At 39.3% G+C, this 24,714-nt stretch overlaps 3 protein-coding genes across 4 annotated transcripts in view; 1 reads left to right on the top strand and 2 right to left on the bottom strand.

Annotated features, from left to right (window-relative positions):
* nherf1a (NHERF family PDZ scaffold protein 1a) overlaps window positions 1-4,766 on the bottom strand; it is a 24,645-nt gene extending 19,879 nt beyond the window's left edge. The window contains exon 1 of the mRNA XM_017483606.3: window positions 4,005-4,766. Coding sequence (XP_017339095.1) covers window positions 4,005-4,541 — 537 coding nt within the window. The 5' untranslated portion in view covers window positions 4,542-4,766. The remainder of the gene's footprint in view (window positions 1-4,004) is intronic.
* A 4,118-nt stretch (window positions 4,767-8,884) lies between these two features.
* On the bottom strand, window positions 8,885-19,310 carry narf (nuclear prelamin A recognition factor). Of its 2 annotated transcripts, XM_017484142.3 has the most exons (13): window positions 19,185-19,310; window positions 18,960-19,059; window positions 18,136-18,206; window positions 17,967-18,032; window positions 17,279-17,404; window positions 17,003-17,135; window positions 16,681-16,815; window positions 15,901-16,019; window positions 14,751-14,880; window positions 13,672-13,744; window positions 12,437-12,574; window positions 11,929-12,086; window positions 8,885-10,045 (listed from the first exon to the last, which is right to left on the bottom strand). In XM_017484142.3, the coding sequence occupies exons 2-13, from the start codon at window positions 18,970-18,972 to the stop codon at window positions 9,795-9,797; spliced, it is 1,413 nt and encodes a 470-aa protein (XP_017339631.1). In that variant the 5' UTR covers window positions 18,973-19,059; window positions 19,185-19,310; the 3' UTR covers window positions 8,885-9,794. The 2 variants fall into 2 exon arrangements, with proteins under 2 accessions (XP_017339631.1, XP_017339632.1); XM_017484143.3 differs by lacking the exons at window positions 18,960-19,059; window positions 19,185-19,310 and adding an exon at window positions 18,628-18,952.
* Window positions 19,311-19,431: 121 nt separating this feature from the next.
* On the top strand, window positions 19,432-22,529 carry LOC108274171 (cytochrome b-245 chaperone 1 homolog). The gene is made up of 7 exons (XM_017484145.3): window positions 19,432-19,591; window positions 19,943-20,030; window positions 20,135-20,176; window positions 20,904-20,977; window positions 21,098-21,194; window positions 21,306-21,450; window positions 21,695-22,529. The coding sequence occupies exons 2-7, from the start codon at window positions 19,943-19,945 to the stop codon at window positions 21,882-21,884; spliced, it is 636 nt and encodes a 211-aa protein (XP_017339634.1). The 5' UTR covers window positions 19,432-19,591; the 3' UTR covers window positions 21,885-22,529.
* The last annotated feature ends 2,185 nt before the right edge of the window (window positions 22,530-24,714 follow it).

Genomic DNA, 24,714 nt, shown 5'->3' with positions numbered 1-24,714 from the left:
CCCCACTGGGGTTTGGCTTTGAACAAAGGGGGCTTAGTGGGAGTTAAATGGACAGCCACTCAGAGGATTGGCCATTCACTGGTTTCACTTCTGAATGATCCCAGAGAAAAAAAAAAAAGCATAAAATTCAAGAGTTTGAGAGAAAACCAGCAACAAAAGAGTCATTCATGGATGATGAGGACTTCAAAAACACTTCGGTAATTGCTTGGATGAAAATGTGTACAATACACAACGCCACAGATGGATAAAACTCACTTGTGTACTACTGTCCTAGTTTTAACTTTCCAGAGATGTCTGGGAGTGAATGCAGGGGTGGGGCATTGTTTCAAGGAATGATCATTTGTTTGTATACTCACATTAAATTGTTATTAGCCAATCACTGTGTGCCTTACAATCAGCTTAGACTAGCTTAATTATAGCCCTGGGCCACCACTTTACTGTCTCAGATATTTAGTATTAACTGTGTATCTGTATAAATTATGTTTAAACATTAAAAGAACACTTTTGTGTTTCGAAATATCAACAACAAGCATGATTTATATTCTTTCTCTGGTTGTTGAACCTATTCATCAAGCAGGGAACTACATGATTATGAAATCAGATTGTCCCTAGAACTAGTGATTTGTCGGTCTTTGATAAAAAGCACGCGTTGCACTTTCTTATATGAACTCTGATGCTATTCTGTTCTGCCTTCGTTTCTCTCTACTGTACTTTAAATACCACACCTTTAGTTTATTCTGTGCAACCTAAGATGTAATACCTTCTATAAAAACGCAATGTTTTGTGCAATCACTGCTGCACATTGGATTAACCTAGCATCTTTTACACTACCACTGTATGCAACGCTGGTGCTACGGATCTGAGGTTAAGGATTCTCTCCTAATCAGTGCAAGAGTAATATATACATATCTAAACTGTTCTGGAAAAGAGTAACCAGTGCTGCTCATTACATCCTGAAGAGCTGGCACTCACTAACGCACTGTTTTCACCATGAATCTTAAAAATGCAGCGTTTTTGGTTAAATATTCTTATAGTGGCAATCAGATGTGATCTAGTTAGTGACAAGAAAATATAAACCTAATATGACATGAAATTAAAAATGCAAGCACTGTGTGTCCACTTTTCCTCACTGTCTCTTTATTGAAACGGTAATCAACACTGACATGTTCTGCTCAACCTAAATTGTAGTAAACATTATACGAGTTGAAACTGGGTCATTTCCTGTAGCGGTGCACTACTGGCAGTATTATTATCTGATGTATTCGAAATATCCTAGGATGTCAGAAGCATACTATTGATGTGATATTCCGTGTGCCATGTTGGCTCCTGCAACAATAAAAAGGTTCTATTGACCTACACATCTAATGGTTTCCACAAAGCCTAATTGGCCATGTCCATCATTGGAAAAAATACAGACAGTACGCCATAAAATCCTGAACAGCATGGCCTCAACATAACGCTAAGGTGATATGATTTATTCCACTCTTGCTTGAGTAACCTAACTTTCTCAGGATGCTGTTGTCAGGAAGACGTCAACTTAAAAGGGGCTTTGTATCAGCCCTCAAGATCCTGAATCGAAAGGAATTCCAGCTAATCCTTCAGAAAAGGTCAGGGCACACTTAAACGCAAAGCATTGTGGATTCAAACACCAGGGGGAAGAAAAAAAGAAGTTAAAAAAAAAAAAAAAAAAAAAAAAAAAAAAATCAGTGGGAAAGTCGTATTGAAGACACTTTCCGCTGTCGTTGCACAAGCTGTGCAAATTCTTCAACCTTGTACCACTAAATACCAATCAGCGTTAAGCTCTTAAGAAACCTTGGGGATGACGCACATCTTATCATACTGAAGATTCTTTATGGAGGGGTACAAAGGTGAAATTGGCAGCTTTATCTCTAATGTCTGATAAGCATTCTGTCTGCATCTCATCATACACTACCAACTAAACTTTAGGACACACCAGACCGAATATAGACAATATTTCCAAAGTTTATACTAATATGTTTCTTATAGCAATACGAGTAACTTTAGTGTTATCTATTTTATGGTAACAACTTACACAGGGACTTGTATAGGGACATTGAACACATCATTTTTATGCTTTAACATTTTTGCAAAGATTCAGTTTCAGTGGCGGTAAAGCTGCTCCTTTTTTCAGAGATGGGAGTGTCTCTAACAAAGAGGATACCATGACAAGCTACATTTTTTTTTTTTAGTCTTATTCACTTCCAAAGAGAAAACAGAGAGAGAGGGTAGTGTCAGAATGACTGTGCAGCTGTTATAACCTAAACGAGAACAGGAACTAACCTGTTTTCTGAGTATTCTACAAGTCTGAATGTAACTATAAATTGATAAATAGTATGACACATATGTATTAATTTGTTAGCATTGACAAATCACTGTGGTACAAGAGAAAAAGAGAAATACACTTTGGACCCTGTCTTGTTTTATTGCTTAATAATTGACTTAAAGACATTTAGAAAAAGACAAATATAAATAATGCAGTCCCATGGGGGGGGGGGGGGGGGCATTTTAATAAGTCTCTTATACTTTATACATTAAACTGTTTTACCCCAAACTAGTATTTTAGAGTGGAAGCAGAGAAACGCTCTGTCTATTCGAGGATTTCTAGAAAAATCTCCTGGATGAAGCTACTCATCAAGCTGGATTGCCAGGAATGTGCAAAGCTTCATCAGGGATAAAGTTAAGACTTTTAAAACAAATCTTAGCTATTCTATATTTTAAACACTTTTCTTGATCACTGTGTAATCCCATATGTATGATTTCATCATGTTAAATATCTTTAGTATTATTCTACAACAGAAACTGGTTTAAAAAAAAAAAAAACTGAGGCACACCCTTCTATGAACAGGTGTCTCCAAATTTTTGACTGGAAAAAGCCCTTTTACACAGGAGGAGAAAAACAATACTAGAGACTGATCACATCAGTCGCAATCTATTCATCAGTATTTTGCTCTTTAGTAGCGTGTGAGTCCCACACAGGTACACATATTGTTCATTTAGCAAGTCACTTTGGCTAAACAACCATTATAACAGAAATGAAACTCGGGCTGTCCAACAAATCGAACATGCGTCAGATCCTGAGCTAAAAATAAAAATAGCCACACGAGCTTGTGTAGCATTAGTGGTGAAGCATACCGCTTTCACTGAATCCCTGAGTCACACACTTGCCCATTTATTATGGTGGAGACATGTATTAAAAAACAGTTTAGACAAACTTATTACTTATATCCATTCAGCAGAAAGCTCCTAAATGCACTGTTGTTTTTAAATGATCCATCCTCCATGTGAAACAGACTTTGGACATCACCTTTGGCTTGTTGTTGTATCGTACTGGAAACACCAGTAAAAATAAATAAATAAAATCCAGCTTAATATTGAAATTATGCCATCACTCTAATTAGGCTATTAGTAGACTGGCTGGAAGGGCATGGTGATATTATGATAAGATGAAGATGTTCACATCGTATAGATCCTGTAATAATATTAATGTCAGTCCTGATAAACGGTTCGGAGTATCACACATATATCATCAGGTGTCAGGGGTTTTGTCGTGAGTTTTATATAGCTGTTATATCCCAATATTTATTCCTGTGCATCTATATTTCCAGCATCCCCCAGAGAGTCTCCTGTCATTTAAACAATCCCTTTCGAAAATAATAATAATAATAATAATAATAATAATAATAATAATAATAATAATAATACATTTCCCCTAGTGTAAATGCTGTGTATATACAGAACAGGCCATTTGAATTAAAACATCTGATCTGTTCCCTGGTGTGAAATTTATAAATGTCAACATTAGTGTGTTGCTTTCATAGTTGGCCTTCAGTACTAGCTGAAACACTCCACATGAGACACGTGAAGTCTGCATGTGTTACACAGCAGTGATAGGGAACGGGTCTGGGGTGTGATCTGAGCTCGGAGCTGTGGTACCATAGAGGATATAACGGATTTATTAAAGCATTTATCTGATCTAAATTTACCTTGGAGCTCAGGCTGAGTGTGTCGAGGCCCATGCTTCCGTTAGCAGCAGGGACAGGGGTAGGAGAAGGAGAAGGGGCAGGAGAAGGGGTAGAAGCAGGAGCAGGGCTGGACTCCGTGGCGGTGCCGTTGCTCTCCTGTGCGGCGGTGTCCGGTTGGTCCCCCGGTTGGTCCCCCGGTTGGCCCCCCGGTTGGTCCCCTGGTCTCGGCACTCCTTCACTGACGAACTCCTTCTTGCATGTCAGGTTGTGTTTTTTGAGATACTCGGCCGTCTCGGAGTCCACGACGATAAGCTCCAGCTTGCCCGTCACGGTTCGTATCCGGGACACGACCTGCTGGTGGCTCTCACCCTCCACACTCTCACCGTTAACGAACGCCAGTTTGTCCCCGGCCCTCAGACCCGACAGCTCGGCCGCAGAGTCAGGTTCCACCAGGCGGATGAATTGACCCGCTTTGTTCTTCTCCCCGTGCAGGTGGAAGCCATAGCCGTCGCTGCCCTTCTCTAACACACACAGTCGGGGCCTCAGCTCTCCTGACATCGCCCTAAACTACAGCTGACAAACGCTTACGGACAGAAACACAGATTTACACGAGGACTAAAGTGAAACGAAGACAAGAGTGCGCTCAGAGAAAGTTAAAACCTGTTCACTTCCCAGGAAACTTGTCGAGAAAAGTTCCCATGTAGTCAGTGTTGGTGTAAAGGATGATGTCTGACACTTCCTCTAAGATCTTGAACTTAAGAAGTGTTCAGCACTCGACTTGACGCGGCTGTGCTTAAAAGCGCCGTGACGTAAGTATGACTGACAGGAAAACCGACCAATCAAATCTCGCATACGACTCCACGAACTACTATATCAAAACAGTATGGTACTTGAGGTGTACCCTGTGTATACTGACGTATCACTTATGATGTGGCCTGTTTGTTTCTTATTTTTATTTTCGTTTGTTTGAGCCTATGTATGTTTTACAGACTATTATTTAAAATGTTATTAAAAGACTATCGAATATTACCTACAGTTGAGTGCTAATATCTGCACACCCTTACCTCATTTCCATCCATCCATCCATTTTCCATACCGCTTATCCTATAAGGTCACGGGGAACCTGGAGTCTATCCCGGGGAGCAGTGGGCACAGGGCGGGGTACACCCTGGACAGGGTGCCAGTCGATCAAAGGGCACACTCATATGCACATTCACACACCCACTCTGGACATGCCAATCAGCCTACCATGCATGAAAGAAACCGGAGGACCTGGAGGAAACCCACACAGCACGGGGAGAACATGCAGACTCTGCACACACACAGGGCCGTGGTGGGAATCGAACCTCCAGCCCTGAAGGTGTGAGGTGAACGTGCTCTCAATATCTTTTTATCACAAGTAACACAAACAGTCAAAAGCCATATGTTAAGATATTAATAGTCAAACAATCAAAATTCATGTGATAGAAATGTGGAATCCCCCCCCCCAACTTACCTCTAAGGACTTGTTTAGAATTTTAATATATTTCTATATGCATCAATAAAGGTCAGTGTTCCACTGTCAGAAATACACTGGGAAAAAATGGCATCCATGGAAGAGTGGCAAGGCGAAAACCACTGCTAACCCAGAATAACATTGAGGCTCGTCTAAATTTTGCCAAAACACACCTTAATGATCTTCAAACTGTTTGGGAGAATATTCTGTGGACTGATCAGTCGAAAGTGGAATGGTTTGGAAGACAGGGGTGCAGTTACATCTGGTGTAAACCAAACACAGAATTCCACAAAAAGAACATCACACCTGCGGTCAAGCATGGTGGTGGAAGTGTGATGGTGTGGGGATGCTTTGCTGGTTCATGGCCTGGGCAACTTGCAATAATTGAGGGAAACATGAATTCTGCTCTCTACCAGAAAATCCTAAAGGAGAATGTCCGGTCTTCAGTCTGTAAGGTGAAACTCAAGCGCAACTGGATTATGCAGCAAGACAATGATCCAAAGACTGATCTCCAGTTATCGGAAGCGTTTGGTTGAAGTTATTGCTGACAAAGGTGGCACAACCAGATTTTAAGTTTAAGGGGGCAACTAGTTTTTCACATTGGTGATAGATGTTGGATAACTTTTTTGCTTCAATAAAAATAAATAAATAAATAAATAGTGTGTTTACTCAGGTTGCCTTTGATTTGTTATATTTCGTTTGAAGATCTAAAACTATTTATTATGAGATATAGACAAAAGCTGAAGAAATCAGATCAATCGAATACTTTTTAACCGCACTGAATTTCAACATGCTGTAACGTATATGTGAGAAATAAGGCTTCTTCCTTGTCTCTTTTTATGCCTTCTGCAGCTCTGTAAAAGGGCAGTATTTTCTGTTTTGGCTCTGTTGAGAGCTATTTTACTGATTGACTGATCACAGCAAATCTTTGAGCCTGTTTGAACTTTTAACGTCTTAAGACATTTCTAACATTTTTGTAAAAATAGTTTTGTAAAACTTCTGAACGTACACTTTAAATAAATTACCTAGAACATGACAACGGGGATACAAACTTTCAACCTTACTGATTACTTAACTGCTTACACGGTGTAATGAGTTTTCAATAGGAAACTGCAATCAAATGAACATGGATTTTCTAAGGGGAGATAAACTGAAGTACAGTACAAGAGGTATAAATTGCTTTCTTGTTTTCACCCAGAAACCATTAAAGATGCAAACTTTTGACTTTTTCCGACAGCTCAGTCACATGGCGCTCAAGGAGTCCTGATACTTTTCAAATCAGATTTGAGATATTGATCTCATAAAGAAAATCATGATGCAAATTTACAGTCTCTCACCACCCACACAGATCTTCAAACTTTGTGTTATAGCAGTGCAGAAAACGCAAATAAAACCTGCTGACAGTAGTTATGTATTATCTCAACATTCATCATCGACCAGGGTTTAGCCAACACACCCAACGTAACTTATAATCCTGCATCGATCTAACAAATGATGTGTGGTCAGACAAGCAGAGTCACTCTGTGCACAGGTACATATTGCGCCATCTGTTATTCAGTGCACTTATAATAGGCATTTTAGTGGCAACAATGTGAAATCTAAGCTTGTGCAAATATGAATTAAGTGAGCACTCTACGCTTTCTCATACACTGTTTAACTTTAGGTATACTGGTGAGTACTGCCGAGTGCTTCAGCGTGTGAAAAGATAAAGATCGGCTTCACTAAAGAGCATGACAAATAAAAATAAGGTGAAACGATCCACGATGAACCATGGAATCTAGCTCGCTAATACTAACCTTTAGTCTATTACAAAAATGCCTCAAACACAGGTGCCTGCTAGGCCAGGAATAGATTTTTTACACAGGGACACACATTGCCATCATGTGGCGATATGCAGAATTCATTTTCAACCACCAAGTTCTCTACCAACAAATTTAATAATGATTGTACACAGGTAAGTGCAAATGTTTACATCCCCCATGGATTATTGATGTAAAAAAGCTAAACGTACAGTCATGTGAAAACATAAATACAACCCATGGAACTATATAACTAATATATATATATATATATATATATATATATATATATATATATATATATATATATATTTGGACAAGCAAACATTTGATCCTCTTTGAAACAGTGGCTATTAAAAAAAGTGATGCACTTCAAATGACATAAAATTTAAATTGTTTAGTATTTTTCACAATTAAAATGAACAAAAAAAAAATCAGTCACTGGGAAAAATAAGAACACCCCTATATTCATCACCTTCAAATCCATAAAATTAGCAGGTGCAGGTGTAACCCGTCTTATTTAAAGCTCTCATATCTAGTGTTTGGTGTTCCCTTTGTTACTGAGGTGTGTGGTGTAATCATGCCAAGATCTAAAGAGTTGTGTAAGGCCTTCAGAAAAATGGTTGTAGATGTCTAGGAGTCTGGCAAGGGATATAAAAAGATCTCCAAATTATTTTAAATACATCATTCCACCGGAAGGAAAATAATCTACAAATGGCACAGATTTCAAATGACTGCCAATTTGCTCAGGACTGGCCGTTCCAGCAAATTCAGCCCAAGAGCAGACCATCTGATGCAAAGTGCAAGATGTCTGATGTTCTCAGGGTCTCCAAGAACCCCAAGATTTCATCACAGGATCTGCTAGTAAGTCTTGCAACTGTTGGTGTCAAAGTCCCTGTTTCCATGTTACAACCAGAAAGAAGAGAATTTTGACCTGCATGGGAGGCGTGCCAGGAAAAAGCCTTTGCTGTCAAATAAGAACATTAGAGCAATACTACAGTCTGCCAATGAGCATATAGGCAAAGAACAGGCCTTTTGGAATAATGTGTTCAGACAGATGAATCAAAGATAGACATGTTTGGCACAGACCAAAGACAGCTTTTCAGGAGAAGCACCTCATACCACTGTGAAGCACGGTGGTGGAAATGTTATGGTATTGAGGTTGCTTCGCTGCCTCAGGGACTCGGCAGCTTGCATTCATTGATTTAACTATGAATTCTGCATTATGTCAAAAAGTGCTTGAAGATAATGTGAGGCCATCTGTCCAAAAGTTGAAGTTGAACCGAAAGTTAAGCTTTCAACAGGATAATGAACCTAAGCACACTAGCAACTCCAGCAAGGACTGGCTCAAAAAGAAGAAATGGAGGGTTATGGTATGTCCTAGTCAAAGCCTGGATTTGAATCCCATTGAAATGTTGTGGGGGATTTAAAACCGTTAATTTAAATCTATGGATATTTCTGTTGAATAAATGATTTAAAAAGCTAATTTTCCTTGTTGTTTTGCTCAAGTGTATCAATTTTATTAATAGGCGCTGTTTCAAAGATGATCAAATGTTTGTCCAAATATGTTTTAAAAAATAATTTTAAAAAAAGTCCATGGGGTGTCCCCCCCCCCACGACTGTACTAATTTGTGGATGTATCCTATGTGTAACAAAGCAATAAACAGAAAACAAAGTTTTAAAAGAACCAAAAGCACAATTTCAAAGTTTTATAATAACTCTCTCTGCTTCCAGACCTGATCTGGCAGAGTTGTAACAGGTGTCAAGAAGAATGGGGAAGAATTTTACAGCTGATGCTCCAATGGCTGTTTAGTGGAAGTGGACACAAAAAGATTGATGGCAGTAAGGCATAGAGGTTATTAATCAGTATTCCATATCACATGCAGAAAGTGATATACAAACTTTTGACGCATTATACTATCTGACCTTTTTTTTTTTATTTGTGATAAATGTCCTTTCTTCCTTTTGTTCTGAAGGTATGCAAACTTTCTGACTCAAATACAGAAGTATTGTAGATCCTTGTTGGATGAAATTAAAATAATAGCATATAGCAGGACAAGCAAACTTTTATGGTTCATAAACCATATACAGTTTTATAAAAAATAATTGAATTATAATAATTGTGAGGGTAATTATTTCAATGAATATATTTATGTGGTTATGGCACCAATAACCAGTAAATATTTGAGCACTTTTTGCACTTTGTTATTTTAGGAACCCTGACAGGCACTAACAGTCCATGTAACCCAAAGCTATGATCATTTTTTTTTTTATTATTATTGTTATGCTCAAGGAATTTAGTCTAAGAGTAAAATACATATGACATCATGATATCCTTTATAATTCATTGATCTTAATGAAAGTTACATAACTTAAAAAGGCAGATCTGTGATTGGCTGCTAAGAGGTCAAACGTCTCCTATAACAGGAAGTCTGCGACACCCACATCTTTACTTGGATCCTTTTGTTTGCCAGCTCTGACATACAGAAATAAAACAGGTCCCTTTTCTGGCCCCCATCACCACTGTATATCAGAACCGAGGGTGTTTGAGGGTGAATGTGTGTGGTTGTTGTAGTGAGTGTGGAGAGTCTGCTGGACACGTGGAGAGTCCTCTCCCTGCAGCCAGTCCTCATAGAGACGCTGGACTTCAGGGTTGGCCTCAGGAAGCCGGACGGACAGAGAGCTATAAACTTCCTCCATCTGCTGGACTAGAGCACGATCAGGCCTTCCTCCTTCTCCCTCTGCCTGTCCACGCCCACCTATACAACCTGATACACAAAGCAGTCATAAAAAACTGTTCAGGGCTATTCACATGGATTCAGTTGTAGAATTTGCATGTAAAGAAGCAGAGCAAAGTAAAAAAAAAAAATTCCTGGATGAACTGAAATGAGGTCTGCATTACTTGTTATCACAGAGGTTATTTTAAACGCATACAGCATTTTCACTATGAATAACTTGTGTTTCAAGTTATTTTGACATCTAAAATAATTGTAGTATAGATGTGTAATAATAAACATGACTTCATATTAAGTTTAAATATATACTGGCACCCTAACTGGAAGGCAAAAATAGCATGCTGCTCATGAGACCCATCCTGTATAAAACCCACATACAGTGCCTTGCATAACTATACATTTTACTTGTAAATAATTTTGCTAATTATATTGATTGCCACTTCAGTATTATGTCCAAGGGGGTGAATACTTATGTAAGGCTCTGCATATGGGTCAAAGGCAAATAAGAATAAAAATGAAAAAATGTCAGAAAATATCCCACAGAGATTGATTTATAGTATTATTGTAGATTTCTAAAAACATTTAATAAAATTGTAATGTGTACCATTATTCTGAATGACAATTTTATTTCATGCTTAAATATATACATTTTTTTCCTTTTAAAACTAGAATATTGTGATAATATTTATACATAATAATTTGCTCATAATTGAAAACCTTCTCCCTTCTCACTCCAATTCTCTATAATCCAGAGTTTCTGCCTAGTGTTACAGACTCTGGATTTAAACTGGAGCACGACCTTAGTACGAGCTGGCTATGTGACCTGTTTGTGGAAGGTTCTTTAATGTCCTTCGATGATTCAGTTATGAAATATAATTTACCTAATTTACCACAAAACACGATTCAAATATGCTACTGTCCATCTCAGATGAGACCGAGCCCAGAGAAGTCGGCGGTGCTTCTGGACAGTGTTGATGTATGTCTTCTGCTTTGCATAGTAAAGCCTTAACTTGCATCTGTGGATGCAGCGGCGAATTGTGTCGACCGAAAGATTTACCAAAGTATCTCCGAGCCCATGTATGGATATCTATTACAGACTCGTGACGGTTTTTAAGACAGTGACATCTGAGGGATCGGAGATCATGCGCATTCAGAAGTGGTTTTCGGCCTTGCCCTTTACGCACTGAGATTTGATCAGATTCCTTGAATCTTTTAATTATATTGTGCACTGTAGAAGGTAAAATGCCCAAAATCCTACCGATTTGTCTTTGGAGAATGTTGTTCTCAAAGTGTTGGATTATTCCCCGATGCATCTGTTGTCAGACTGCTGATCCTCTACCCGTCCTTGCTCTTGAAGGACTAGGCCTTTTTTTAGAGGCTCCTTATATACTATGATTAGACGATTGTCTCACCTGTTTCACATCAGCTTCTTATTTCAACTCGTCACATCGCTATTAGTACTAAATTGCGCCTGTCCCAACTTTTTTGGAATTGGGGTTGTATGAAATGATCAGAGATTATTCCTGTGGAGCTCCAGACATGTATTGCTCATTCGTGAACTGATACTTTTTATTGTATTTGGAATCCATATCTTGAGAACACTGAGGCTCCTTCCTGTAGTATGGTCTAACATAGCATCTCCAGTGTTTCTTAGTAAGCTCTTTTTGTGTACTCTCCTCTGTCTCGCTTCGAATATCTCCATCTTGATTTTAAATGCATACTTTTGTTTCTCATTCGATGCTGATGTTTTGATTTCTTCATTATGTGTAGGGAATTGTTTGATTATTGCTGTGTTGTAAAGTGTTAATGTCAATAAAAATAGAAAAAGAAAGAAAGAAAATCCTTTACATGCAAAATAAAATAAAACAAGATCCTCAGATATCTCGGTTTAAACCCTCACTGAAACACACTCATACCTCCAGGACAGGACAGAACCTCCACTAGGTGGTAGGGCACTTTGCCTTTCCGCATGCGGTGCACCAGGGTCTGAATGTTCCGGAAACCGTAGACTGCAGCAAATTGAAGCAGTGTCTCTCCATCACGCTCTAGCACCACCTCCTGGAAGTCTCGGTTCCTAGCAGAAACACAGCACATGGCAGGAAATGACGACAACTAAACTGACAATATGTAAATAACAGGATTCTACGAATTCTTCCTTAAGTCTGTTGCAGGGGTGTCCAATCTTATCCGCAACGGGCCAGTGTGGGTGCAGGTTTTCAGTCCAATCAGGCAGGAGCCAAACATGATTCCATCTGTTTAATCAGTGGATCTTGGCTTTCAGTAGAATCAGATGTGGCTTCTGTTTGTTTGGAATGAAAACCTGCAACCACACCATCCCTTTCCGAATAAGATTGGACACCCCTGGTCTATTGCCTAATGCATTTCCCAATTTTTATACATTAACTAAATGATTGCTCAACTCACCTGAGTGTCTTGTATACAATCTCATCAACATCCAGGCCAAAGAGCTCTTTGGCAGCATATTTTAAAATGTGCTCTAGAAAGCCTTCAGAGCCTCGACCCTCGTGCCTCATCAAGCTTGCATCATTGATTTCGCCAAAACTGTCACACACACACACAAAATGGTCAATTTTAACCTGCCAGACCACTTTAGCGGTCATAACAACACAGAGACAGCAGGACTGATAATGAGTTATGACTAGAGGTCAACCGATCGATCAGTTTTGCTGATTAATCACCACCAATAACTAATTGCTGGAACTATTGGTTATCGGCGAACTATTGGCTATCAAAGCAGCTGAGAAGGGTCCGCTGTCATTTTACAGTACGAGAATATTCTATAGAGGCAAAATAAAAAATATCACTGACAAATTTTGTTGTGTTATTCGAAGTGTTTTTTTTTCATTCATTTTGGAAGTCTCTATATTTTATTTGTTATTTGGAATGTTACTTTTTGGTTCAGTTTGGATGTATATCTTTTATTTACTTTAATACTTAATAGTTAATATATATTAATATTTATTTCATTAAAAAAAAAAGTACAGTACATTTTTATGCTACAGTCCGTACTGTTTATTTTTGTAATAAAGTTCAGCAATATTTTAATTTGATTGTTATGTTTTCATTCAGTGTCAGTAATTGGTTGATTAGCCGGTTATCAGCAAGTACTGCCCAACTTAGTTATCGGTATCGCTAAAATCCACTATCTGTCGTCCTCTAGTTATGATTTGCATGATGTATGGCGTTGTCTGAAATCAAAACCTGAAATTAATAAGATCAATTGGCTTGACGATCATCTTTTATCTTCTCCTTTGAGCATTTTCATTTATTAAGTCAGCACCTAAAACCACTATAAAGTACACTAATTCCTTCAGCCTTAAAAAAAACTGTTCAGAAGTGTAATTTACACTACTTTCATATGTCTCATCCATGATGTGTGACAATTGCTTCTGTAGTGTTGCACTGGAAATCTACGATACTTTGGATGACATCGACTTAAATGACTTAACACAAGTAGCTCCATAACCCCAAAACAACACTTAAATAAGTGCTGAACATCAAACTTGTCTTGGCTAATCAATTATAGTTGGGGTAACCGCCTCAATGCCCCAGGCTCCAGCTTTCAGTTACTGAGATTGTGTTACTTCCTCAGTGCAAACATTAACCACAGTGAACATTTGGTAATCTTACACACTTACACATGATCCAGAGGAACAGGTTCAACGTCCTCCACAGAGACATTACTCTGGTCCATCATGTGCAGAATTTCCACTGAAATAACATGTGTACAACTTTAATTATAAACGAGAACACGAGGTACCTAGTGACATATGTGCAATTATACCAAAAAAAAAAAGCTGAATCTGATTGGTCGGAAGGTCGTTAGTTTTCTATTATAGAAGCTAGTGTCGGTTGTAACATAAATGAAAAAGGTTATTAACCGGATTAAATTCCATTACAAATGGTTATGAAGTATGAGGAGTCATTCATTAAATCAATTAACAATTGGTAGCCTTGGGAAACTGCTGTGGTATACGAACAACAAAATACTTTGGGGTATGCTGTTATATGAGAAAACCAACTTTTGGCTGGTAACGGTCACACCACTTCATTACACAACCCCAACGTTAATTATTTTCCTAGAACAGCACATCCTGCTGTGTTGTATTACTTACTTAACAGGAAATCGTACACAAACAGTATTACTACACCCCTTTTGCCACTCTTTAACAAAGAAAATCAATCAACCGATTAATGTGAACACAGTCCTGTAAACATAGTGAACAGTCACAATACTGTGAACATAGTTCTGCAATAGCAAAAGATTGAAAAGTGTCAAGATTGTCTAAAAAAAAAAATTAAGAATTGACAGTCCTACTTTCATTCAGTTCAAGCAGAAACGCATTTAAGTGTGTATCTGTTTGTCAAACCTGTGCAGACACGTGAATCACTAAAATGAAAAATTTCCTGAAATACACTTTATCTCCCCTAATTTTTTATTTATTTAAAAAATATTTCCATTAAGAAAATAGTCTGTAGGACTAATAATCACATTTCCTAGATGGCGATGAGGTAGTTTACCAGTTTAATATCCTTGAATTACCCACAAGTGTTACAAAGGTTACACTGCTTCAGACATAATACCAAATAAGGCAGTTTCACAGGTGAAGGACACAATCATAGAAAAACAAAGATAGTGACTGAGCGGAATCAACACACGTCTAAAGTTACACATTTTTATATTTGGAAGAACTGCACAGATTTCTGGCTCTCTTACCTGATGTAAGCACACAGTCCACATCTCTTGTCTGGAGCAAGCTGTTGTAAAACTCTTCTCTCACCGCTTCCAGCTTTTTATCAAAGCAGGGAGCCACCACCACATGGTACACCTGCTCTGGGCTCAGCTTCTGCCAAGACACAACACAGGATTCATTTAGGCAACCGGTAATGTTCTTCCACAATTAACATAGACGTGAGGAAAAAAAACATCAGTCGCTCTGGATAATGGCGTCTGACAAATGCCATTAATGTAAATGTAAAGTAAAGACAAGTGTGATTGATGGTAAGCAACTTACTGCTGTGCGTGTCAATTAAAGAAAAAACACCACTTGTGTATACATCCATATCTATATACTGTACATACACTCACTGGCCACTTTATTAGGAACCCCAGTGCACCTGCTCATTCATGCAATTATCCAATCAGCCTATCATGTGGCAAAAGCACAGTGCAGAAAATCGTTCAGATGCAGGTCACGAGCTTCAGTTAATGTTCACATCAAACATCAGAATGTAGGGGGGAAAAGTGATCTCTGTGACTGTGGTGTAATGCAAGATGGGCTGGTCAGAAACTGCTGATCTCCTGGGATTTTTACTCACACACGCACACCACTCTCTAGAGTGGTGTGCGTGTGCGTAAGTGAGTGAGTGAAAATCCCAGCTAGATAAATCCCTATAGAGTGGGGTGGGGTAGGGTGTGTGTGTGTGTGTGTGTGTGTGTGTGTGTGTGTATGTGTGTATATACACATACAGAATGCTTCGAAAAAACAAAAAAGCATACACTGAGTGGCAGTTCTGTGGGTGGAAATGCCATCCACACATGGGAGTGGTTCGAGATAACCGGAAGGCTACAGTTACTCAAATAACCATTCTTTACAAATGTGGTGAGCAGAAAAGCATCTTAGAACATACAACCAAAAATTAAACAGTTACGGCTTGGAACAAGACCAGGCAATATTTTTCCAATCTTAAACGATCCAGTTTCAGTGAACCCGTGCACACTCAAGACTCGGGTCGTTGCATAACGACCGTTAATAATAAATATAGATAACCCAATATTTAGTGACAATATTATTTCAATCAGGGAATGGATTCACTCAGCTGTCTTTTGACACAGACTGATAGCTGTGAAGCTATGGGAAGCTGACCTGCTGTCTGGTGAAGTAGTCTTTGACCAGAGAGCCCATGACCTGCTGAGGTGATCTCGCTGTACAGATGTGCGGCGTGACCAGACTTCCCAGCACATGCTCTGCGTAGCGGATCCATCCTAATCAAACACAAAACACACACTGAAAGCATTAGGCAGCTGTTGTATTGAATGAGTGATTAAATGCTCTGTCAGGAAAGCACATGATATGATCACTATACTCAGTGCGATATGTACTCGTGGGGGGTACAAATCAGATGTCCAGCTACCTAGAACAAGAAGATTAAACGTGCGGTCTATTATAGTTAGATTGTCCAGAAGAAACTTAATAGCTAAGTAGTCACCAGCGTTTTTAATTCTCTCATGTAACCACAGAATTTATGATTTATAATTAATTCCCTACAAGAAGATTCACAGAGGGAAAGAGTTTACAAAGAGGCAGAATTAAGGCTCTAACTATCTCTGTGCGAGGGTGTGAGACTAGAAATGCTATTTATCTCACAACAGCAGGATGCCTTGGCTATCTCAACTCAGCCACACCCCAAAAGAAAAGTGCATGTGCGTCACATATATACACATTATAAAAGAAAGCAGCACACTATAACGCTTATTTACTTATCACGATAAATTACACTAAAATGTTCCCGAGCCAATAAAGACTAATTATTTAAAGACAGAATGATTATATTCGAATGTAGTCATTATTCTTGGCTACACTATGTACTGTAGAACATGGTGGAGACATGTACAAACATAACCACACTCATGGGAATGAGTTTACCCGGACATGAAGAGGTGAACATCGGCATAGCATGGACATCACTATGCCTGCGTCGATAGCGCTGTATAAACTCCCTCTGACTCTCCAGAATGCTGAAGCTAGCAGCCAGAGTTGTGTCAAACACATATTTCACTCCTGAGGACAAAGATAAAACATTTCTAGATTTCTTTCTGGAAGGGAAACTGTTAAGCCATAGGATCCAGTAAGTGCTAAAACACTGCCACATGCACTCACATTTAAAAATAAAAGTGGTTGGTATAAAAAAGGTTTCAAACAAAAGGAGGTGAGAAGCAACAACGTGCAACATGGCAGGCAGACTCACCAACACTCTTTAGGAAGCCACAGAGCTTGTGTGCAGCAGCCTGGACGTCCAGTTGAAATTTCACAGCAAAGAATGGCAATGACTGAGGACACACAGACACTACCAGGACTTTGTGCTTCAAGGAATCACATTTCTGTCTCTCACACACACACACACACACACACACACACACACACACCAAACAAATAACATCATGAGATCCAATTATGTCATAAAAAACATCCCGAGATGGTTTTATGGACAGACATTATGGCAACATTCCAAGGTGTTTTCTACCTTGTTGAGTGCAAGAACATGGTTGATCTCCTGCAGGCTCTGTTGGGAGATTTTATGGTTCTCTTCCTCAGACACACAGCCGTCGCAGGTGAGACACGCACTCAGCAACACAGGTTGACCACTCACCTGGGAAGTACATCATACCGACCAGGTTAGACGGGGAAGGTAGTACTTTTAGATAGACATCGCTAAAAAGAAACTAAGTTTTATAGACATCTGATCCCCATTTAGAAAAAAAAAATGGTAATAACCCATGTAAAATATTTACACAGTCATCTGGCAAGCATGGAGGGTTGTAGAACAATTCTATTAGTTACTAGGGCTTTAATCAGTATGCCAACACCGCCAGGTATTAAGTATTTACATCCATATCGCTTATCCTACACAGGGTTGCGTAGAACCTGGAGCCTATCCCAGGGAACTCAGAGCACAAGGTGTAGGACACACTGGACGGGACGCCAACCCATCGCAAGGCACAAAAACACACACGTTCACACACTACAAACAATTCGGAAATGCCAATCAGCCTACAGTACAGGGCAGGTCTTTTGGACTGAGGGTGCAAACATGTACACAGGTCAGAAGCAGGAATCCATCCCCCAAGCCTGGAGGCACCAAGGACGTGTGAGGCTAACCAGAATGAGTATATTCCTACATATTATAAAGATATTTAAGAAGAATACATCACCTCTCCATTGGCAACCTCTCTGTCCTGCTCTAAACTTCCAGCTTCATCACTCTGTTTCTTCTTGCACTAGGAAACCAGATTAAACATGATTAAAAGTTAAAAACACATCACTGTACCAGACGCCGGTGTAAACGCATCTCGTAATGTTAGCATATTTTCAAGCCATTACCTGCTTCGTGCAATTTTCACATTTCTCCTTTCTCCTTGTGATGAGAACCTCAGACATTGTGCAAGGAATCCCTGCGAAAAAGAATCACAAGCGATGGCACAAATGAATTTGTCTAGCTGCTAGAAAGAAGAAAATAAAATCAGGGCTGAAACTAAACCATCTTCCCATCTATCGTGGGACGGGACTTCAGATCCTGTAAAGTAACTCTGTAATTATATCTTATGGAAAGGAGGAAGCACTACCCTGAACCCTACTGCAATCACATAAAACATATATTAAGACAAAGCTGAAGGAAAGTGTCTGATAATTAAAGGTTCCCAGGATAGGTTTGACCATGATTGCTGTTTTCTTTCTATCAGGGATAAAGACAAGCAAGGTTATTGTGTATCTTCTCATTATGTCGTCAAGTAGCAGATACAGATGAGTTACTGGTTCATTATAGGCTGAAGTTGATGGGAAAGTGGCAGAAATGGGTGGTGTTGGGGTTGTTACCTAGAAAACGGCTGCTCCTCGAGTTAGAACCAAGAGGACAACGTTTAAGATCCCAGTTAGACTTGGAAATCAGTTAGCCTTCTCTTCTTACAGTATGTAAACGCAGTTTAGCGGGAAAAGACATTAAAACAGCCCAATGCAAATACCAAACCGGGTCAAACACTGGGGATAGCGTCCGAGCAGGAACTCTGCACGTGAGCTGAACGAGGTCCGAATGCTCTTCATAAAGAAGTTCAGAGGTAAAAGTCACATGGGCGAGACCCAGGTAGCAGCTAGCTTATTCAGAATCATCGAAATTCGCCGAAAAAATAAATAAGAAACTCTTATCATACCTTGACACAACATCGACACATCATTGTCCTTTAGCTCGGACAGTGCGCATGCGCCAATCCGCACTGCCTCACTCTCTCTCGCTCTGTCTCTCACGCGCACCTACGTCATTGTTTCCCCAAACAAAAACAAAATAAATAATTTTATTTCGAATTAACAACAATAAACAAAGTATCCGCTTTGTATATATGTCTATATAAGGTGAATTAACAACAAAAATTATTTACTCCATGAGTTTCCGACTCTAGAGTCTAAAGCACATTTTGTAACATTGGTCAAATCTCCAATTTGGTCCTGAACTCCTTCTTCGAGTGCACTTCTATAAGGGCGTATAAGGCTAACGTACTTCACACCCTTTTGTGAAGGGCACTACAATCTCAACAGGGAGCCGTTTGGGAAACAGCCGTTGTACCTTTTCGAATAAGAATATTTGTGGGTGGGTCTTTGAGGAGGCGGAACTTAAAAATGTCATCACCCAATCAGAATTCACTGCGCTTTGGGGGAAGTTGGGAATCCCCGAAAGTGGCTTTATAGAAACGTATGGACCGGCAGGAAACATCTCTTATCATATTGAAATCTGTTATTTTGTGCATACGACCATTTCGATTCACGGACACTTTAAAGATCTGATAAGGTGAGTTTTCGGTTGCTTCCGGGTTTTTGCAGCCTCACCCTCGTGACCACGTCTGATCCGGGCTCGATGCGCCACACTGGTGTGGGTGTTGTCCTTCCCATCATCCTCATTATGTACATGTTTTGATGTCTTTGAAAGATATTATGGTTCTGTCTATGTATTTTCGTCATGTGCAAGCATCATTACTTTGTAGTAGAGCTAATTTACTTAATGTCTTATGCAGTTAGATGAAAACACTTGCTGTTAAACAGGAAATTGCGCAACTGTTAAGCACACTCATTTATGTTATCCATGTTATTCATTTTGAAAACCTAAATAAATATATATTTATATTTTTCTTTCTTTTTACAGATGGTGTACATGGTGGTTGAGAAGCACACATCTGATCTTCTCCATCTGAAAAGATCACCAGGGATAAGATCTTGGTCCCTGTTTGTCGGTATGAATGGGGGGACGTTGACATTGTGCAATTTGCTTACAAGGAACTGCATATTCTCTTTACATGAAACTTGCTGTTTTACTTTTTTTTTTTTTTAAATCCAGGGATTGTGTCAGTTGGCCTGGCAGCAGCGTATTACAGTTCAGGTAAATACTACAATATATAAATAATGTTTGTTTGTTTGTTTGTTTGTTTGTTTGTTACACCCTTTTATCACATAGACTTACCATGTAAGTGCACTTTCCATATACAATTACTGACTTTATATCAATGCAAAGCGACCAAATATATGGGCACTGACAGTGGTACATGTACAGTATGTATCAGGTGCATTAGTGTTGCTGGAATTTGTAAACCTTTTAATGTTACTGCTTGTATTAGAAATAGTCCACCAACCAAAAATATCCTGCTAATATTAGTGGAGTAGTTTGAAAAACCCACACTGATAAATCAGCAGAGGACGATTAATGCAAAATTTGTCTGGATAAATGAGCTTCAGTCTCTAAATATATACCTACAACATGCAACAATAAGGTGGGTGTCTAATAAAGTGACCAGAGCACAGGTGGCCAAATACGCAGTGTTTTAAATCCCCGACAACACTTCTGCACATGATACATTTGTACCAGCAGCACACATACAGTATCACCATGTGACTACCGTGACCATGTCAATGTCAGTGTCAGCAGTCCAACTCCCTAATAACATCTGTTCAGCAGTAAATTTGTGGTGGTCCTGTTTCATTCAGTAATTGTATACCTACAAAGTGCATCTAGGTGGACCTGATTAAATCTAAATCACTTTCAATAAAAGGTTCTGATATATTTCTTTAATAACCATGTTTTTTTTCTTTCTTTCAATCTTACACTGTAGACAGCGTGTTATGGAAACTATTTTATGTAACAGGCTGCCTATTTGTTGCCTTACAAAACATGGAGGAGTGGGAAGTAAGAGATGCATGATGATAAGTGTGTGTTTTATAACACACTCATATTTTGTAAGTTACACATTCTTTACTGGCGTATTTAGGAATTTTTGGATTTTATTTTATTTATTTATTTCTACAGGAGGCAACATTTGACAAACCAAACAGTGTGATTGAACTGAAAACCTTCAGTCTGTATGCAATGATACTCACGTTGTGGAAAAAAGGACAAGAAAAAGGTGTCAATTGTGTTAGCCATAACTGTACATTTCTCACGGCTTACATTCTATGTTAAAAGCATATTATTGGCAAAGCGGCAATATTGAAAAATGTCGCTGAATCTATTTCAGTGTTGCTGGATTTGCGGCATTTGCGTGATATAAGCATTCAAGAGGAGAAGGTGAGGTACCTGGGGACAGGTTATGTACTGGTGCTTCGGATGGCCACTGGATTCTCACATCCTCTCACTCAGAACGCTACCCTCAGTGGACGCAGGTTAGTGCAAAAACAGACATTTAGATTTGGGTTAAAACAGTGTGCCAAGCAATTTAACCCTTTGTATTACATAATTCACCACAAACTCATGAAACACTGTGTATCTGTAGCTGTGTTGGGTCCCCCCCCCCCAAGTTACTTTTATGTCTTTTTCTTGGCATGACAAGGGACATTTTCAGGGACATAATCCCAAAACAAGAAGTATGCAACATTTTGATAAACTGTGTTTATGGCTTTTTTTAAGTGATGTAGAGGACCTTTCTGCACTTCTGAAGCGCTTTTTGGAACTCGAGGCTTTGCAGAAAAATCTGACTCAGGAAGACAAGGATGAGCATTGCAATGAAGATGATGATGATGACTTTGAGCAGCTGGGGATGGAGGGGGACGACGAGAGCAGTGATTCAAGCGATCAGCATGAACGGCCAACTCAATGACCTCTGATCTTATGAACATGTTTTCGACACTGAATCTTAATTGACCCTAATTAACAACCCAAACACTCAGTCTTAAGGATGAGCAGCTATCTGAGAACATTCCCCTTTATATCAGTGCATGAATATATATCTGTCTTAACATAAACTTTTTGTCTACCTCAGTAAAGATGCCTTACCTAGAATGTCTGGCAAGCTCTAAATAGGTAGCGAGTATGGCTAAGTAGTAGTAGTAATAATAATAATAATAATAATAATAATAATAATAATAATAATATGAAGAAGTAGTAAGAAGAAGACTGTATAGGATATTATATATTCAAACTGTCTTTTGAAAATACTTTCCAAATCTTTGGTGTAGAAAAAATGCAAATTTTCCTTTGGATGGTTTAAGAAGGTAGTACTGCATGATTTTAAATTTTGATTTGATGCACAATCATTCATCGACCCTGACATGTGTACAGGTGCTAAAACTATAAGGGCTTTAAAAACCACTAGAAGAGTTATGAGATTGTGTGTATGATGGCATTGGACATTATTAAAAATGGTCAGCACTTAACACAAAGTAATGATTTTTAGGCTGTGTATATTTGTTGTAAAATATTTTAGCTCACTGTGATCATAATAAAAAAAAAATTGATGAATAGATCTATATTGTCAGTGTTGCGCTTGTAAATGGAAAGCTTTGAAGTGCAAAGAGGGCTAAAGCTCTGTTCAACCTGTACAGTTTTGGTAAAACTAGGCACCTTCTAGGAAAATAAATGAACTGACATGTCTCAGTTACATCCACAAGAAATACACATTTTGCATAACATGCTGAAGAACACTTACATTGGCAATGCATAATAATGGGGAAATAGGAGTTCCTCCTGTCTGCTTGTCAACGCAGTTGGGCATGTACTGATCATTTGAGAAAAAAGAGAAGTGTATTAGCATACATAATATGATCTCAAGTCAAGTCCATCTATTTGCTACATGCTGCTTATCCTACACAGGGTTGCAGGCGAACCTGGAGCCTATCCCAGGGAACATGGGGCATAAGGCGGGGGACACCTTGGATAGGGTGCTAACCCAACTCAGGGCACAATCACGCAGCCTACAGAGAATTTGGAAATGCCAATCAGCCTTTAATGCACATCTTTTGACTGGGGGACCTGGAGGAAACCCCTGAAGCATGAGAAGAACATGCAAACTCTGCGTACAAAGGGGAGAGGCAGGATTCGATCCCCAACCCTGGAAGTGCAAGGCAAATATGCTAACATGACACACACACACACACACACACACACGGGGAACAGCATAGACAAGTAAGTACAATAACTACAATATACGCTACAACATAAAGAGAGAGAAAAAACAACACGTTATTGCACTAAAGTCATGTAAGATGACAATATGTAAGTGTCCAAGTGGCAGAGGGAGGAGCAGGGGGAAAAACAAGTGAAATGTGTGTCAAGTGACTTGGTGATATTTGGGATGATGATGAGGCCATAGCCAGCAGGTAAAAACTGTTCTTTAGCTGGCTTGTCAGTGACTGGATGCTCTGAAAACATTTGCTAGATGGCAAATCAGAGAAAAACTCTGTCCTGGGTGACTGAAGTCTGAGGTCAGTTTCTGTGATTTCCTCAGGCACCGTGACCGGTAGATGTCCTATATGACAGGGAGTTTGTTACCTGCGATGAGTTCTGCTGTTCACAGAGCAACTGCCATACCATACAGTGATGCACCCAGTTCGGATGCTCTCTATGGTACAGCGGTAGAAGCCAGAGAGGTTTTTTGGGTTAAGTCCAAACTTCTTCAGTCTCTGCAGGAAGTAAAGCCTGTGGCAGGCAGACCTTATGATTGTCTGGGTGTCTAGGGACCAGTTGAGGTCATCAGTGATGTGGACACTGAGAAGCTTGAAGTTCCTTACCCTTTCCACAGCAGCTCTATTGATATGCAATTGCTTTAGTCAATTGATGGTGTGTTTTGCTGAAACTGAGATCATTTAAGACAACCCTCAGCTAACATTCTGAACTAGCATTAGTTGCCATTTTCAATGTTGTTACTGTAGTAACACCGACACTAAACACCTCTCTTTCTGTGGTAAAGAATGTAAATTAGTCTATATGCAAATTAAGCTTTTCAACAGGAAGCTGAGATGTGTACAGCTCATTTTGAATCTGCATTGAGAATGAGTTAAGAACATATATATATATATATATATATATATATATATATATATACAGTGAGAGAAAAAAGTATTTGATCCCCTGTTGATTTTGTAAGTTTGCCCACTTGCAAAGAAAAGATCAGTCTATAATTTTAATGGTAGATTTATTTGAACAGTAAGAGACAGAATAAAATAAATTGATTTGCATTTTAATGAGGAAAAAATGTATTTGACCCCTCTGCAAAACATGACTTAGTACTTGGTGGGAAAACTCTTGTTGGCAATCACAGAGGTCAGAAATTTCTTGTAGTTGGCCACCAGGTTTGCACACATCTCAGGAGGGATTTTGTCCCACTCCTCTTTGCAGATCTTCTCCAAGTCATTAAGGTTTCGAGGCTGACGTTTGGCAACTCGAACCTTCAGCTCCCTCCAGAGATTTTCTATGGGATTAAGGTCCGGAGACTGGCTAGGCCACTCCAGGATCTTAATGTGCTTCTTCTTGAGCCACTCCTTTGTTGCCTTGGCCGTGTGTTTTGGGTCATTGTCATGCTGGAATACCCATCCACGACCCATTTTCAATGCCCTGGCTGAGGGAAGAAGGTTCTCACCCAAGATTTGACGGTACATGGCCCCGTCCATCGTCCCTTTGATGCGGTGAAGTTGTCCTGTCCCCTTAGCAGA

The sequence above is a fragment of the Ictalurus punctatus genome, chromosome 13 (assembly GCF_001660625.3).
Source record: "Ictalurus punctatus breed USDA103 chromosome 13, Coco_2.0, whole genome shotgun sequence".
In the NCBI taxonomy this organism is placed as follows: Eukaryota; Metazoa; Chordata; class Actinopteri; order Siluriformes; family Ictaluridae; genus Ictalurus; species Ictalurus punctatus.
The sequence above is the reverse complement of the archived record's forward strand: the minus strand, read 5'-3'. Positions and strand labels throughout refer to the sequence as shown.